The 16866-nt window shown below is 40.1% G+C and overlaps 1 protein-coding gene across 14 annotated transcripts in view; it reads right to left on the bottom strand.

Moving 5' to 3' along the window:
- PCDH15 (protocadherin related 15) overlaps window positions 1-16866 on the bottom strand; it is a 1260230-nt gene that overhangs the window by 442248 nt on the left and 801116 nt on the right. For all 14 annotated transcript variants that reach the window (XR_015241496.1, XM_086679475.1, XM_086679485.1 and 11 more), the window contains one exon: window positions 16398-16568. Coding sequence is in view for 13 of the 14 variants with exons in the window: in XM_086679475.1 (XP_086535601.1) it covers window positions 16398-16568 (171 nt within the window). In the remaining variant the exon portion in view is untranslated. The remainder of the gene's footprint in view (window positions 1-16397; window positions 16569-16866) is intronic.

Raw genomic sequence — 16866 nt, 5'->3', positions numbered from 1 at the left:
TTTTTCCTATGTTGCTTATTATGAGACTAGTCATCACATGATGCTTCAAGGACTGGGGATGAAAAGAGATGTTTACAGGTCTTTCTGCTGTTTTTGTATTCATGCCATTCTGACAAGATTAATACCACTAATTTGCATGACATTACTTTCATTAACACATATTAGTTCAGTCTGAATCTAAACACCACATGGATAGAAACTCAGATTCAATTCTATTTAAGATAATTAAAGTTCTCTCCACATTCATAGTTGGAGTAGACATACATACCATCTGTTCTGGCTAAAGATGGACTCTGGACACTGGCTAAAATGCCTACGATTAAAAATTGTCCTTAGAATTCATCCCTCTGGAAGTTTCTTCACATAATGGGGGTGAGAGCTGGAAACAGAACTATTGTTCATGTTATGCATTTTTGAATAGTTCATGATGATGATGATGATGATGATGATGATGATGATGATGCTGGTGATATGTGCTTGAGAAAAAGAGAGAGAGAAAGACTCCTTTTCTCAAACGTATAGAAGTTGAAGAACATTGGGGCGCCTGGGTGGCGCAGTCGGTTAAGCGTCCGACTTCAGCCAGGTCACGATCTCGCGGTCCGTGAGTTCGAGCCCCACGTCAGGCTCTGGGCTGATGGCTCAGAGCCTGGAGCCTGTTTCCGATTCTGTGTCTCCCTCTCTCTCTGCCCCTCCCCCGTTCATGCTCTGTCTCTCTCTATCCCAAAAATAAATAAACGTTGAAAAAAAAAATTAAAAAAAAAAAAAAAAAAAAAAAAAGAAGTTGAAGAACATTCCATTATTGTAGAGCATAAGAGTTGCTGACAGAAGCTCTAATAACAAATAGAAGGGTTGGAACTGACTGACTAACCTATCCTAAACTTCTCCAGGAAAATCTGAAGACTGTTATTGTACGTATTAAACTTATTGAAGCAAAACTCATCAAGATGGTCAAAGATAGAATTCCACTAATTAGAGGTGTAATCACCAAGAGTCACCCTGAATAATTGATGGTTTCAGGACATGACCAAGCACACACTTGGCATAATTCAAAGATGCTCACTTGAAAACAACACACACACACCCTCTGTTATGCTAGTCATCCAAGAATTACACACCAAATCTTTAATTAGCCCATTGGATCTTAGCGTTTCTAGATCACTTGTATTATTCTGACACAATCTAAAATATAAATTCCTAACTGTAACTTCTTTTATTAGTGATGATGGCATTGTGGTTTGACTTATCACTTCAAGATGCACATTGCAACACATTCAGATACAATGATGTGATATCAGAGATGTGCTTCAAACAACAGGGGAGAGAAGGGTGAGAGGAGACAAAGTTGAACCGAGAATGCCCGTGAGTTGATAAGTGAGTAATAACTTCATGGCGGTTCATGTTACTACTCTCTCTGTTTGTGTATACATTTGAAATTTTCTGTATTAACAAATAGAGATTCTTAGATCCCATCCTGGACATACTGAATCCAAGTTCCCTAAGGTGGAAGCCTTGAAGGCCTAGGTCAGCTTTGGGGGTTGGCCATGCATGTTAACAAACTCATCGCATGAGTCCTACGATCCAGGTAAAATGCTAATTGTGCTCAGAATATGAGTCTTCTGTCATTTGTTTGTACAAAATAAACTAACTCAAGTATTTCTTTAGGGACCAACATAAACACAGCCTACTGTCTCCGAATGATTTCCTCGGGAACAGATTCAGATGGGTTTGTATGTAGATGATTTATAGGGGAATAAACCTGTAAGGGAGTGGATGGAGGAAGCCATATTGACAAGAGGTAGGAGTTGAAACGTATTACCATCCAGGCAGATACGACAAACCAGAGATCTCAAGGGAATACTTTCCAAAGGGTTCATGCATTCGGGCCAGATGACTGGGTATTTGCACCTTGCCCAGTCTCACTGACAAGGCACTGGATGAGGTGCTCCAGGAATGGGGCACGAGATTGGGTGAGGCGGCTCTCTTTGAACAAAGGACAGTTCCTCCAGAGGAACTCAGCATTTTCCACAGCATTTGTGGCCCTGGGGGAGGGGCAGTGGGGAAGGGGGATTTCAGTAGTTCCGTCCTGAAGAGGACACCCAGGGGATGCTCCATGGTAATCTGATGTATCTAAAAGGACTGAATATTTTCACGGGAATTTTTTTTCCTGATCTTTCTTCATTTTTTCTTATATACCCTTTTAACTCAACACAGGAATGCTGCAATGGCCAGTATACTAACCACATTGTGGTTTTTGGTGGTCTTTTTAGCGCCCAAATTAAGTATTACTCTTCAGCTAAAATATAAAAACGATGTCTTTGAATGTCCTCATATATCAATGCAACACACTGCTTGTCTCAGCGATAGGACTACCTTTAACTGCTCAGATGGTGACAATTGGAAGTTTGACCTTACAAGTAATTATTTTTGTGGTTTGTTTCAAGATGATATTTACTGGTTCAGATACATGATCCCTGATTCCTGCTTGTCCACTTCCATGAAGTGTGGTACTGTGTTACTTCAAGACTGCCAACACCAGGTCTGTAACTTGTGTGGGATCCTTCACTATTAAGTATGGTTGTCTCCAGAGGAAATGCAGCATGTATCAAGCATGGATGATGTGTACTTCCATTGTATTACTTTAGAGTCTTAGTTTTAATGATTCCTGTGTGGTGATCAGATAGTTTATATAACACGCCTAACATTTAGTAGGCATTTAACTTGTTGGCTCTTACTGGAACCTCAGGCCACAATTTGGGACACTATTAAAAACTTATTCCACTTAAAAAAAAAAAAAAAAAAAAAACAAAAAAGCAAAGTAAACGTTTCCACCCTGTTTAAATGTAATCAACTTCCATAGAAGTAATAAGAAAAAAAAGAAAAAGACACCTTGAATGATGAATTTGTGTTATCTTCTATGTAGTGTTTCCATGGTGAGCGTCAAGGCTTCAGACAGAAGCTGCTTTAGGAAACAATACAACCCTTGACTCAGAGTTGCGTCCACCAACCAGCAGGTGTACAGTGTGGCATCTGGGCAACCACCACTCAGAGCCCTTCTTCTGGGGAACTCACGCTATTCCTCCAATATGAGTCCCTCTCTATGTTTTCTTGACCCAAAGAAAATCACCTCTATATGTATTTACACCACACACACACACACACACACACACACACACAGCCTTTTTCTGTTCTAGAAGGTTTCCCTAAAAACCATTAATAACATTGTTTCTAAGGGAAACTTTCCCACGTTCCAAACAAATAACTTAAACCAATGTTGGAAGCACAATTATCTTGAAAGCAGATAATTCCCTTTGTTCTCTTTTGTCCCTAATAAGTATGTGTGCCTAAATTCCTCTGCAGATTTCTTCACATAGTAATAATGCATTTCTCTTTCCTAGTGAAAACAACGAGAACTCAAAATGTAGAGTATCACAGCTGAAAGTCACATCACACACGCTTTATACAACTAAACATAATTTATAAGGGCACAATGTGAATTATCAATCTGGTACGTACTCTCTTTAAACAATATGTGGTATAAAATTGCTTCCGAACACAGAAAATATTTATAACTTAAGTGTACCAATCCAAAAGTTCCTTATTTATGACACTTCATATCAAAGCAACCAGACTGAGAAATAAGCATTCCGAGTAGGAAATAATGTTTAAAATAACTCTTGAACACAATGCACGCATGCCATGCTGATGAATGCAAACACTTTTATATGACCCTCAAATCAAATTAAAGAGACACTTCTTGGCAGAGACATACTTAAATCATTCCACATTTCCTCCTTTTTCTCTCATGTGAAAATGTCACCTTAAGAATAATTTTTTCAGGAATGAGCGGGGTTTTTTTCGTTTTGTTTTTTTATTCCAAGTATCTTCAGATAAGTTGTCTGCCAAGATTTTACTGATAGGGGATTTCAAGTTCTTTGGGCATTTATTAAAACTCTTTGACATTATCAGTGAAAATGTCTGCAGTCCCTATAATAATTATTCTTTCATTATCTTGACATTCAGTGTTTGTTTTCAATTTCATTAAGATGAAAAGAGCTATCCTGTGTATTATTTACTAACCTGGACCGCTGTCTCACCTTAAATCACCAACATTGCCACAAAACAGCTGTGAGCTTCAACAAACTCTCACTGAAAACCCAACAGAGCTCTTATGAATTTTATTCACCTTTCTCTAACAACAGGAAACACACAAAACCCTCCTATTAATCCATATGAATGTGCTGTTTAGAGAAAATCCGTAGTGGGGAGGGATGTCAGGAAAGGTCCCTTTGAGGACATGCTGCTTTGGCTGCAAGCTGGATTTGATGGATGAGAATGTACCAAGCACTGGAGGGTCTGAGAGAAGTGTTTTATAATGGCATGAACAGCAAAGGCTGGATGGGAGAGGAAACTCAGAAGTCCCGAGGAACAGGATAAGAGAGCCAGCAGAACGACAAATAGGTGGGGGTTAAATCACGGGTGGCCTCGGAAGCCATATTCCGCCACTGGGATTGTATTCCCACCAGAGTAAGAAGCCACGGTAGTATTTGAAGCACAAAGGTGACTTGAGCTGATTGATGCTTTTCAACGACTGCCCTGACTGCCAGGTGAAGGATGGGCTGGAGGAGGCAGAAGTGGGAGGGGAACGGGAGGTGGCAATGGCCTCTAGGAGATGTCCTCCGAAGGTCGTGAAGGCACCATGATCTAATGCCACCTGGGGAGGAAATAAATCGGGGGGGGGGGTGGGTGCCTATGGTCCATTTATTTCCCTTCTTTGAGTACCTCTGTGGACAATGTTGGTAAATAAATTGCAAATCAGAGGGATTACTAGTAGGCTGCCTACAAATCAAACTGCTTTAGGGCTTTTGCAGCAGAGAAATAATATGCTTCCAGAAAAAGCTCTACCAAGAAGCCAAATCTCCAATGAGATTTCTATTTTTATTTTTTTTAACGTTTATTTATTTTTTTGGGACAGAGAGAGACAGAGCATGAATGGGGGAGGGGCAGAGAGAGAGGGAGACACAGAATCAGAAACAGGCTCCAGGCTCTGAGACATCAGCCCAGAGCCTGACGCGGGGCTCGAACTCACGGACCGCGAGATCGTGACCTGGCTGAAGTCGGACGCTTAACCGACTGCGCCACCCAGGCGCCCCTATTTTTATTTTTTTTAATGTTTATTTATTTATTTTAGGGGAGCGAGCAAGCGAGAGAATGAATGAATGAATATGCATGGGGGAGAGGCGGAGAAAGAAAGAGACTGAATCCTAAGTAGGTTCTGCTCTCAGCTTAGAGCCTGATGCGGGGGTCAAACTCAAGAACCGTAAGATCATGACCTGAGCCAAAATCAAGAATCAGATGCTCAATAGACTGAGCCACCCAGGTGTCCCTTGAGGTATCTAAAGAAATAAAGCCATATGTGAACACTCTTATAGGCTGCATTTATCACTTTTCCTGGTATTATTTACTTAATTATTTTGTGGTGACCTGGGTTGAACTGCCTGATTTATTACTGTCTTATGGCCACACATACACCTCAAGACAGTTAAAATTATTGAAATGCATGACCATGTCCTTCATTATTCATTTTTATCAAGAAGAACTAAACAAAGGGATACATGACATAAAGTTGATTTTGCTCGTAAGAAAACATATCAGATAAAAATATATTTGTTACAGAATAACTTTTTTTTTAATTTTTTTTTAATGTTTATTTATTTTTGAGACAGAGAGAGACAGAGCATGAACGGGGGAGGGTCAGAGAGAGAGGGAGACACAGAATCTGAAACAGGCTCCAGGCTCTGAGCTGTCAGCACAGTGCCCGACGCGGGGCTTGAACTCACGGACCGTGAGATCATGACCTGAGCTGAAGTCGGCCGCTTAACCGACTGAGCCGCCCAGGCACCCCCAGAATAACTTTTTTTAAAAGTAGGCTCCGTGCCCAGCGTGGAGTCCAACGCAGGGCTTGAACTGACGACCGTGAGATCAAGATCTGAGCTGAGATCAAGAGTCTGATACTTAACCAACAACCGAGTCACTCAGATGCCTTGGAGAATAACTTTTATGTAGGTGTTTTTTAAACTTTTTTTTTCAAGTAATACTGTACATAAAATTCCAAACATAAAACAGATAAATAAATTTAGATGCATTCGCATAAAGACATAGTAAGCACCTATTATTTTTCTGCAGTTATTTCTAAAGTAAGATATATCTTCAAGAAAATGAAAATTTCAATTTACTCCAAAAAGTAAATATTTGCTGAGTATCCTACATTTGAGGCACTGTTCCAGGAGTCTGGGATAAGAGAGCAAAGAGGATAGGTAAGATCCTGTTCATGGTGTATGCAGACTTCCAAGTAACCAGACAGACACTAATCCACGAAGCAAATAAATGTACAAAACATTTCCACACAGCACACGGATCTGCACAAAACAAAACGAGGTCATATATTACCAAATCCATGGAAAGGCGAGATAACTTTACACCGTGTGGTCCTGGAGGGCTTCTCTGAGGAGGTAACATTTGAGCTCAAACCAAATAACTAAAAGACCAAACACAGGGAAATATCAGCAGAGAAGAGTCCAGAAAGAGGCAGGTGAGGGTCCATGCCCTCACCTGAAAGAGTATGACGTGATAAAGGACAGAGAGAGGGCCAGGAGGCAGGGGGAAGAGAGGTCAGTGTCCGTGTATTTGAGCTGCTGTAACAGAGTATGCACCGCAGACTAGATGGCTCATAAAAAGGCATTTCTCACGATTCTGGAGGCCGGGGCCCAAGAAAAAGGCATCTGCCTGATCAGTGTCTGGTGAGGGCCCACTTCCTGGTCCACAGATGGCCACCTTCTCCCTGTGTCCTCCATCCTGAGTGGAAGGACTGGTCTCTTCATAAGGGGACTACTCACATCCATGGGGGCTCTGCCCTCTTGACCCAGGCACCTCCCAAAAGCCCCACCTCTGACTGCCATCACATTGGTGATTAGGTTCCCTCCTGTGAATTCTGGGGACACAAGCATTTAGTCTACACAGTCAGTCATAAAGGACTGGCAGGCCACATAAAGTTTTATCAGAAGACACTTAGATACAATCACTTAATGAGAGGCTATCATAGTGTCGAGGCAGGCTCAAAGTGACATGATCTGATGTCTTTATTCCGAATAGATTTTAGGCAGACCTGACAGCCAAGTGCAGTAGGGCTCTAGGCAAGAATTTGTGATGGCTTGATTACATATTTGCCTTACATTTATTTGGGCTTTCAGCTATTCAGGATCTATTACTCCTTTCTTAAGAATATCTGTTTTAGAGAAACTACCTTTGCCCATTAGACAGTTTCATCAGGGACTCTGTATTAGGGTTGTCCAGAGAAACAGAACAGAATGGGATTTTGAATACATGATTCGCTCTCTCTCGCTCTCTCTCCCTCTCGATGATACAGGCACATATGTCTACCTATTTATGTATCTATTTACGGAGAGGGAGATTGGCAGAGATTCATTTTAAGGAATGGGCTCATGCCACAACTGTGGAAGCTGAGAAGTCAAAAATCTGCTGGGCATGTCAGCAGGGTGAAGATCCAGGGAACAGACATTACAGTTTGAGTCCAAAGACAATCTGCTGGAAAAATTCCCTCTTCTTTGGGGAAAGTCAATCTATTATCTTAAGGCCTTCAACTGATTGGATGAGGCCCACCTGTATTATACAGGATAACCTATTTTACTCAGAATTTACTGATTTAAATGTTAATCTGATGTAAAAAAAAATACCTTCTAAGTAACACCCAGACATATTTCAACAAATATCTGGGTCCCATAGCCTAGCCAAGTTACATAAAGAAGTAACCATCACAGGATCTATCCCTTCTAGACAAAGAGCAAGCATGTGGTTCAAGCTAGGTCAAGCAGGTGCTGTGCACCTGAGTAGGGGTCACAGAAGTACATCCTGTCCCCTAGTCACACCAAGACCATATGACCCTGCCCCTCTGCCCTAACACATAGTCATGTCTTGTGCTTTCCAATCTCCATTATGAATCCCTTTAATCAAGTCATTAGTCGATTCTTGGAGGCCCCAGAAAACATCCAATACTTCGCTTTTACCTGGGCCAGAGTAATCTGGTTTGCTTGGGGCGGGGGGGAAACAACCCACAAACTCTAATTACCTCAAGCAGGGTCCAGATATTTGGAAAGACACGAATCAGATTACTGATGGTCATTCTGGAGATCGGTCCTCGAGGATGAAGGGGTTCCAATGTTTAATGTGGATAATTACAAAAAATTTTTTCCTCATAATTTACAATGAACAACCAATCCTTTTTAAATTAAAATAAATAATGAAACAATTTCTAAATGAGGAAGTGGAATGAAAGCACAATTTTGAATATTGTATGCAGTGCAATTCCTATCTTTAATAGCAGTAGAAGCCCCAGAGGCAAGTCTGTAGAACTGAAGGTTTTTGTGGGACAATTTGAAAAACTTTATTGAAATCCATTGTTTTTGTGTTTACAAAAAAAAGAAAGACAGAACAGGATCCTTGTTTCCCAGAAGCACGTTTACAATTTGATCCATTGATATATTTTTGGCTCACAGTATTACCTTGTGGCATTTTGCATCAGCTGCTGCCTCTTCCCAAAGCAATAATGTATTGCATAATTAATTCGGCACAAGTGGTGACTGTGCCAAATCAGTTTATTTAAAATAAAAACCAAAAACAACTCTACTCTTCTTCTCAATAAAGGTACTGAATTATTTTTAAAGGACCATACTGAATTAATTATGAATAGCACAGTTGGAACATACACAAATCAATTTTTAAAGCTGGAATTTCAATTAAAAATAGTTAGACATTTAACAACTAGTGTGAATTAGCTACTTCCTCCCATGAGTCTCTGAGTAAAGACCCATCCAGGTGAAGGAACTCCAGGGACAATGATAACAGTATCAATAGCCAGTATTACCAAATGTGCACTGTTTGCTAGGAACAAGTTAGGTGGACTGTACGAGTCTTCCTTTACAGCCCTCGTGAAATACCACATACTGGATTTTCTTCTCCCCATTTTAGAGAGGACAAACTCAAACTGAACTTTAGAGACCTTAAGGAACATTTGCAACATCACCCGAGGTTCAAGCTGGACTTCAAGTTCTCACAAACTGCCCTACATTGTGACAGTGAACACCTGTGTGGAACTTCCCATCATCAAGTTCCAGAATAGACATTCACAAAGTTATAAACATCAAGTCCAAGTTGAAGGTCACTGTCTATTGTCTTTATATCAACAGATATAATAGGAAACACATCTCTGATGTTAAAGTGGTATTTGGAAAAAAAAAGTATCTGAACAAGTTGTTCATCAAGACTAGTCAGACTTCTACCGTACTACTGAGAATAATAGTGACTTTTTCCCTGTAAGTGATATTCACAAACTCGGTTCCTCCTATTGTTTTTCATTCTTTAATTGTTCCAAACATTGGAAAATATCTTCACACTGTCTTATAAGTGGAGATACAGTAATAGTTGAGGCTCTTCAACGTAAATTTTGGCCAGTGATGGAAAGAGCAAAGGATTCCTTTGCTCACATCCAATTTCAGACACTACCTTCAGAAGAATCACCACGATATGATGTCTTACTCTACATGATATTTGCTAAACTCTAGCTTTTGTTGGTTCATTTGTCTGGTGTTTAGCTCGTGTTTCCCCACCTTCAATCTTGAACTTCTTCCCTCCTCTGTGGGCCTGGGTGTGACTATTGGCAAAAGGAAACAATGGTCGGTGATGCAGTAGGTTCAGTCTAGATGTGTGAATTATCGCTTTCCCCTTCAACCTACTCGACAATTCGACAGTGTTCGCATTGGAAGAGTATTGGTGCTTTGGCAGATGCCAAATGTTTCTTTCTTAATCCACCAGTGGGCTGCCTTAAAAAGAGCCCCATAGAACACATTTTGAAAATATGTTGCCTAAAGACTGAGAGAAGATAAAATTTAATATTTGGAACATTACTGAAAGGAAAAGGCGGCATTTTTACGAACATCTGGGGACAACAAATATAAACTGGAACTCTGGACGACAGCAGGGAAATCTGCATACTTTATCTAGAGTACCTGTTAGACCCCTATTTGGAGGTGATGCTTGACTAGATAATGACCAAGTAGGGCAGTGCTTACCATTCTATTTGCATTTGGAAGCACTGCAAGTGTATTAAAAACTTGTATGTTACCATGACTAATATTTGGGTAATATATATGTATAATAAATGATCATGCATCCAAGTTATATATCATCTACATATATGGAAGATACATACACGTTCTTTACATGTACACATTTGTGATAAAAACACGCATTGTGAGTGAGAAGGGAGGAGCCATGCTCGATCGTATTGTTATACCCAGTACCCTAGTGCATGGAATGTATTTCTTGAAATTTTAACTCATGGTTTAATACAATTCAATATTTACTGAACATTTACTACATGAAGTGGATACATGATGAGTAGGGGATAAAGAAAAATAGAAAACTGAAGAGCACACCGTCTAGGGAGAGGAACAGACAAATGACTAAGTGTGGCACTTCCAACAGGAATACATGGGGACGTGGAAAAACTTAAATCTGCGAGCCCATCAGTTTGGATGAACTGAGATGAACCTTGAACAACAAATACAAGCTTAGTACAGGGAACTAAGTGAAGAGAAGGGAGGGTGGTTGTCAGAGAAGTTCAGGTGTAGACGCAAACTCCATGCACTAGATAGGTTGTACTATGCATGTTATAAGAGATGAGACTGGAAATAGACATAAAATTACTTTTAGTGACATGTGGAGAGCTTTGGAGCTTATCTGGTATATGATGGGAATATTGAAGCTTTTTACTTTAAACAGTGAAAGATCAGATTGGAATGTATTTCAAAAACTTAACTGCCTTCAGTGAGATGATGATCGAGGGTCCAGAGTTGAGAGTAGGTCTTTAAATGAGTATTTTGGCAGTGGAAGCAGGCATCACACATATGTGAGCATCTCAGAGATAGCACCACATGTTTCTTTGTAAACTGCTGGACTTTGGGATAGGGGTCATTGAAATCAAGGTCCAAATCCATGATGTCTTCAAGGGTAACAGGATGTGACCCAAGAGAGGGATGCATGCATTAGAAAGGATAAGGAGACACTGCAAAAAATACAGGTAGAAAATATCAAGAAAGAGTGAGAAATGTAAGCTTGGAGGTCTAGGAAGAGTTCAAGTCAGAAAACATTCTGATCATCCCTATTTGGAGAAAAATAGAACCCACTGGTATCGGTTTGATGAATCCTAATGAAAATTATAGTGAAAAAAATTTTGTTTCGAAGGACAGAAATCTGGAAAATCCCTAAGATTTAAGAATAAGCAAAGAAAAAATAATAAATTAAACAAATAAGTAAATGAAAATTCAAGAAGAGACATTTAATTGGGGAGTAGAGGGGGCAAGCCATCAAAGACATAGGAGGAAAAACCCAGGACCATCAAAGACATAGGAGAAGAAACCCAGGGCCATCAAAGACATAGGAGAAGAAACCCAGGGCCATCAAAGACATAGGAGGAGAAACCCAGGACCATCAAAGACATTGGAGAAGAAACCCAGGACCATCAAAGACATAGGAGGAGAAACCCAGGACCATCAAAGACATAGGAGAAGAAACTCAGGACCATCAAAGACATAGGAGGAGAAACTCAGGACCATCAAAGACATAGGAGGAGAAACCCAGGGCAGAACAACCAGTAGTTTCATAAAAGGTGAAAAGGGGAAGTTCCTGGATTGTAACAAGCACGAGTCTGGAGGAAATTATAAGTGTTGTATAATTTCCTGAAGATGGTCACCACTCCTGTAATACTGGGAAAGCTTCCCTGGAACGGGAGAGCGCTATGAAATCAGGACAGGAGCTGCTCTGGACAGTTAGGTGAACACCAGAGTTCGCTAAGACAGATCACAGTGGTGCAGGTGCTCAAGGCCACATATTCCTGCCACCCAACCCAACAGGGACAGGAAAAACTCACTCAAGCATGGCTCCTAGCTACCAGATGATCACGCCTGGCCAGTCACTATAGCTGAAACACAGGACACTACACGGCATAGTAAATAAACTGTAAATTAAAAAAAGTGTAATAAATTGATTACATCTAGTATTCACATAGATAATATGTCAATATTATCATATTAATACTACAGTGCTTCTCTTTGGGGACAAGTTACCCAGCAAAATACCAACCAATCAACCAAACAGTATGTTAACCCTTCAATTCAGAAAGGAAATAAAAACCAAAACAAAACTGTGTACGGATCCACTGTATCTTTGCACTTCTACAGAAAGTAAGGAAAATAGAGCTGGGGATTCTATACTCTCCAAATTCTACAGAATTGTTCTGTAACACTAAGAAACTTCAACTAGATAGGCAGAAAAACAACTCAATAGAGTCATAAAGTGAGAATAAGGGCGCCTGGGTAGCTCAGTTGTTTAAGTGACAGACTTTGGTTTTGGCTCAGGTTATGATCTCATGATTTGTGAGTTCAAGCCCCACATTGTGCTCTGCGCTGACAGTGCTGAACCGGCTTGGGATTTTCTCTCTCCTCTCTCTTTCTGCCCCTTCCCCACTTACACACACACACACACACACACACACACACACACACACACACACACTCTCTGTGTCTCTCTCTCTCTCTCTCAATAAATACATAGACTTTAAAAAAAAGTGAGAACAAATTTACACAATACTGGAAAGTTTTCATCTCCTCCTTGTTGTCATCTCCTCAATTAGCACAGAGTTGAGTATATATTAGGGACCACTAGATATTCATCAAATTAATAAATGAATGACTATTAGCACAGGGCTGCAAATTGCATTAGTACCCAGAGACATCAGGTATATATATTTACATATTCAATATAATATTAAGTTTGGTGTTAGTGAAGACACTAAATTTTGCTGAAGACAGTTTTCTGTTAAAGAAAAACATATGAAATATTTATTAAATAAGTTTATATTTAAACACATGATTATTTGCATTTCACTAAACAGTAGACTTTTATTATATCCTGGTTCATGAGTTAAACACTGTGCCAGACCATGTTGTAAAGTTTTTCTGAGCTGATAAATTCTGCATGCACTGTGGCAGAGCTAAGAATGGCTTTTCAAGTCAAGAATACCAGTGAGGTAATTGGTGGAAAATTTCACATCAACGCAGAAGGTGAACAGGTGTCAAAGCTTTCAAAATTTGAAGCATTTGTTGAGAAAAGGATCAGCAAGTATGTAATTACAGTCATCATGCCTTGTTTAGTTGATATAAATGGTTAGTTCTCTTGCTCTAAATAGCAAGATTTTATTTATTGAAATTTCCAGAAAATTTAGCCAAATATGTAAAGGAAAGTTTTTAAAAAGGAGTAAAAAAAAAAAAATAAAAAGACAGACAGAAAGACAGCAATGTGAATGTGCAACTCAAAACCGAGCTCCAGTTCTCAACCCTAGTGAAGCAGAGGGGACCCCAAGCGGCAGGTGGAACAGCACAAGAAACCCGGATGGCGGCTCCATGGCAGATCTTACTTTCCAGCCGTCATCACGACAAGATTTCCTTCCCCAGATGTTCTTACAATGTTTCTTCCACCCTCCTCCCTTCAGGAGCTGGTACATACCATTAGTCCCTGAAAGTGGCCCAGGTTTAATGACACAGAGGGGGCAGTGCAAATTAGGAGTCCAGTTCATGAAAGTTCTGCCCAATTCCCCTGGGAAGCCCCTTCTTAGAACCCAGTGCCTTGCTGTGAGGGAGCCCAAACAGCCCACGAGGGCCCCGTGTGGAGACGGAATGAAGCCTCCAGCTCACATCCCCAGCTGAGCTCCGGCCAACAGTCAGAGTCGACTTGCTAAGTTAAGCATTCTGAAAGTGGTACCCAGGCCTCAGGCAAGGTGTCCCAGTTGATGGAGCACAGATGGGATGGTCCCTCAAGTCTGGCAAAACTGCAGCTTTCATGAGCAAATTTAAAAATTGTAATGTGAAGACATGTGAATCTTGGTGGTAGTTTCATGCAGTGATTAATAATCAGATCAAGTGCCTAATTTTGCAACTAAATATGTTTAATTTTCCTATGTGGCAATAAAAATATGCCCCTGATTAAACAAATATTTGCCCTAACTACTGAAATTTGTAAAATTAAAATTCTCCATTTCACAGAATGTTAAACAATGGGTCAATCTGTTAAAAAGGATGATGAAGCATAAAGCTTGATCATTCTGGATTTTATAGCATAGTATTTAATTCAAGATACATGACTTTAAAAGAAAACAGCTTTTCGGGTTCCTGGGTGGCTCAGACGGTTAAGCGTCCCACTTCAGCTCAAGTCATGATCTCTCAGTCCATGATTTCGAGCCCTGCATCAGGCTCTGTGCTGACAGCTCAGAGCCTGGAACCTGCTTCAGATTCTGTGTCTCCCTCTCTCTCTGCCCCTACCAGGCTCACACCTCTCTCTCTCTCTCTCTCTCTCTCTCTCTCTCTCTCAAAAAGCAAATAAACATTAAATTTTTTTGAAAAAAAAAAAAACCAGGAAGACAGTTTTTACTTATTAGTTGTAAGACCATGAAAGTTATGTAAACCCTTTATCTCAGACATCTCATCTACCAAGTGACCATAATAGTGGTAGGTACCCACCAGGATTTCAGTTAATATTCCCATAGAGTTTAGCACAGTTCACGACAATCTGAACAATCTCTACAACCACTAGTCACTATTAGAATTTATTTTTATTCCCCAAATCTGGAGCATGGCCTTGTCCCTACCGTGAAACTGCATAGGAATGACAGAGATGCTTAGTCTGCTATCTGGAAGAGACAGGAAGGGTGCTCAGAGGTGCTTTATAAAACCAATGCCCTCTGCTTCCCAAACACCAACAATACATCAAATACTGTTAAACAGTCATCATGCTGAGCCACCAATTTTAGTCACTGTGTCTCTATGCCCCTTCTCTTGTGACCTCATTGGTACGACAGCTACATAAATCAACTCAAAGATAAATTAATACTGAAAATATTTTCCTCATAATTTCAATTAAGCTTTCAAAAAATAATGTTCACTCTCATTAGTAGTCTTCTTGCTGGTATATTCAACAAAATCACACCATGACATATAACCTTAGGTCATCTACAACTATTTGTCCCGACAAGTTCTACATTAGCCTTTTTGTCTTTGAAATTACTCCATTTAGCTGAAAATTTACATTATTTTCTTCATGAAATGCACATCACAACATTTCTTTCCCCCCCCCCCTCCAGCTTCTTTGCTTCACACAAGCCAACTAGACCACTAGTTACTTATGCTGGAAGACACAGGAGTAAATCTCAACCATTTAAGATCTACTAGATCTCAAAGTAAAGCTCAGAGATGCAACATTGGATAATGATCCTTAGAAGCGCACAGAATGCAACATGATTTACACTCAGGAGAAGGAATTTCTTTTTTTATTCTTTCAAAATCTCAAAAACAGAGAGGATTCCCCAAACCACAGTTCTTATGCGTTTGAGAGGAAAAAAAAAAAAAAAAAAACACCTCAAATACCTCCCAACAAAGTCTGACATCCTGAGACACATTCGAACCCAGAAAAAGCTGAATGTTTAACAGAAGAACAGCAAAGACATTAGTCAAGAAAGGATACTAATCTCCTAGGAATTTGGCTCCTTTTAAGGAGAATTATTATTATTATTATTATTATTTTTATTTTTAAGGGAGAAATTGATATTTTAGTGTAAGTAGGATATATATTTGCCTTATAACTTTTATTCTTAGGTATAAATATTTATTACCCAGGCCCAAGGTGTGAATACCAAGCTGACAGCAACTTATAGTTCTATTAGAATATTAAAAAAAACAGATGTAGAATCAAGTATAGAAGATAAGTATTCATGCCTTACCTTTCTGCTTCTTTAAAACACATCTTTAAGAATAGAAATGTGCATTCAGAATTCATTAGCTTCCACCTCCAAACAGCCAAGCACAATCTCCAATAAGATTTTACAACTCTTAACAGGCTTAAAAGTACTCTATTGACCTGTATGTGTTCTGACTTAGGACTTATAAATTTAAGGAAATACTGAAATTATTTCTTAGAGTTTCCTAGAACATGTTGGCAACTGAACTCTATTATGATCTATAGGTGGAAAGAATAAAACAATCAGTGTCAAATGGGTGGTTGCTGTGCGACACACTTTCGACTTTGTAAATGATGCCATAATGTGTGGTGACCAAACTCTGCCATACTCTCTGAAAATGGTTTTAGACATAAATACTTTCAACACCCGCACCGTTTAGTTTGCTATTCTCCACTGACATGTTTGCAAAATATTTGAATGGGGTCTCATTGAGGTCAAAGAGGTGCAAGTAAAGGGGAAAGAATGGGAATATATTTACCGGAGTTCTGAGCTCAGGTATGGCAGCTTGGTAGGTGAGCGGGCGACAGTCACGAGTGTTCGGCACAAGGACACAAGGAAGAAACATCGGACCCAAGTCATCTCCGTCCAGAATATCCACCGTGAGGGTGGTGGTGGTGGTTCGCCGCTCATTCAGATTTTGTGCCCGGTCCTGGGAGAGAGGAAAACAGAGAAGAAAAACAAAAAAACGAGATGGACTTCACGTTCCCATCAGCTTGACTAGACTGGAGACAGAATTCTTCCTGATGGTAGGCACCCGACCTCTCCTAGAGCATTTACTTTAGAAAACTTGCAACTGCAATACTTTCTTAGCCCTTTGAGAGGGCAATCTTCTCCCAGCTCAGACCTCTTCCAGGTTTACAATCCAGCACCCTTATTCAAGGACCTGGGAGCTGTCCCTTTGGAAAGTAATCACTGAAGAAGACAGAGCCCCCACATCCCTGTCTCCG

Source organism: Puma concolor, chromosome D2, assembly GCF_028749965.1.
Source record: "Puma concolor isolate L17-30 chromosome D2, mPumCon1.1.hap2, whole genome shotgun sequence".
NCBI lineage: Eukaryota > Metazoa > Chordata > Mammalia > Carnivora > Felidae > Puma > Puma concolor.
Note: the sequence above shows the minus strand (reverse complement) of the source record. Positions and strands in the feature narration are given on the sequence as shown.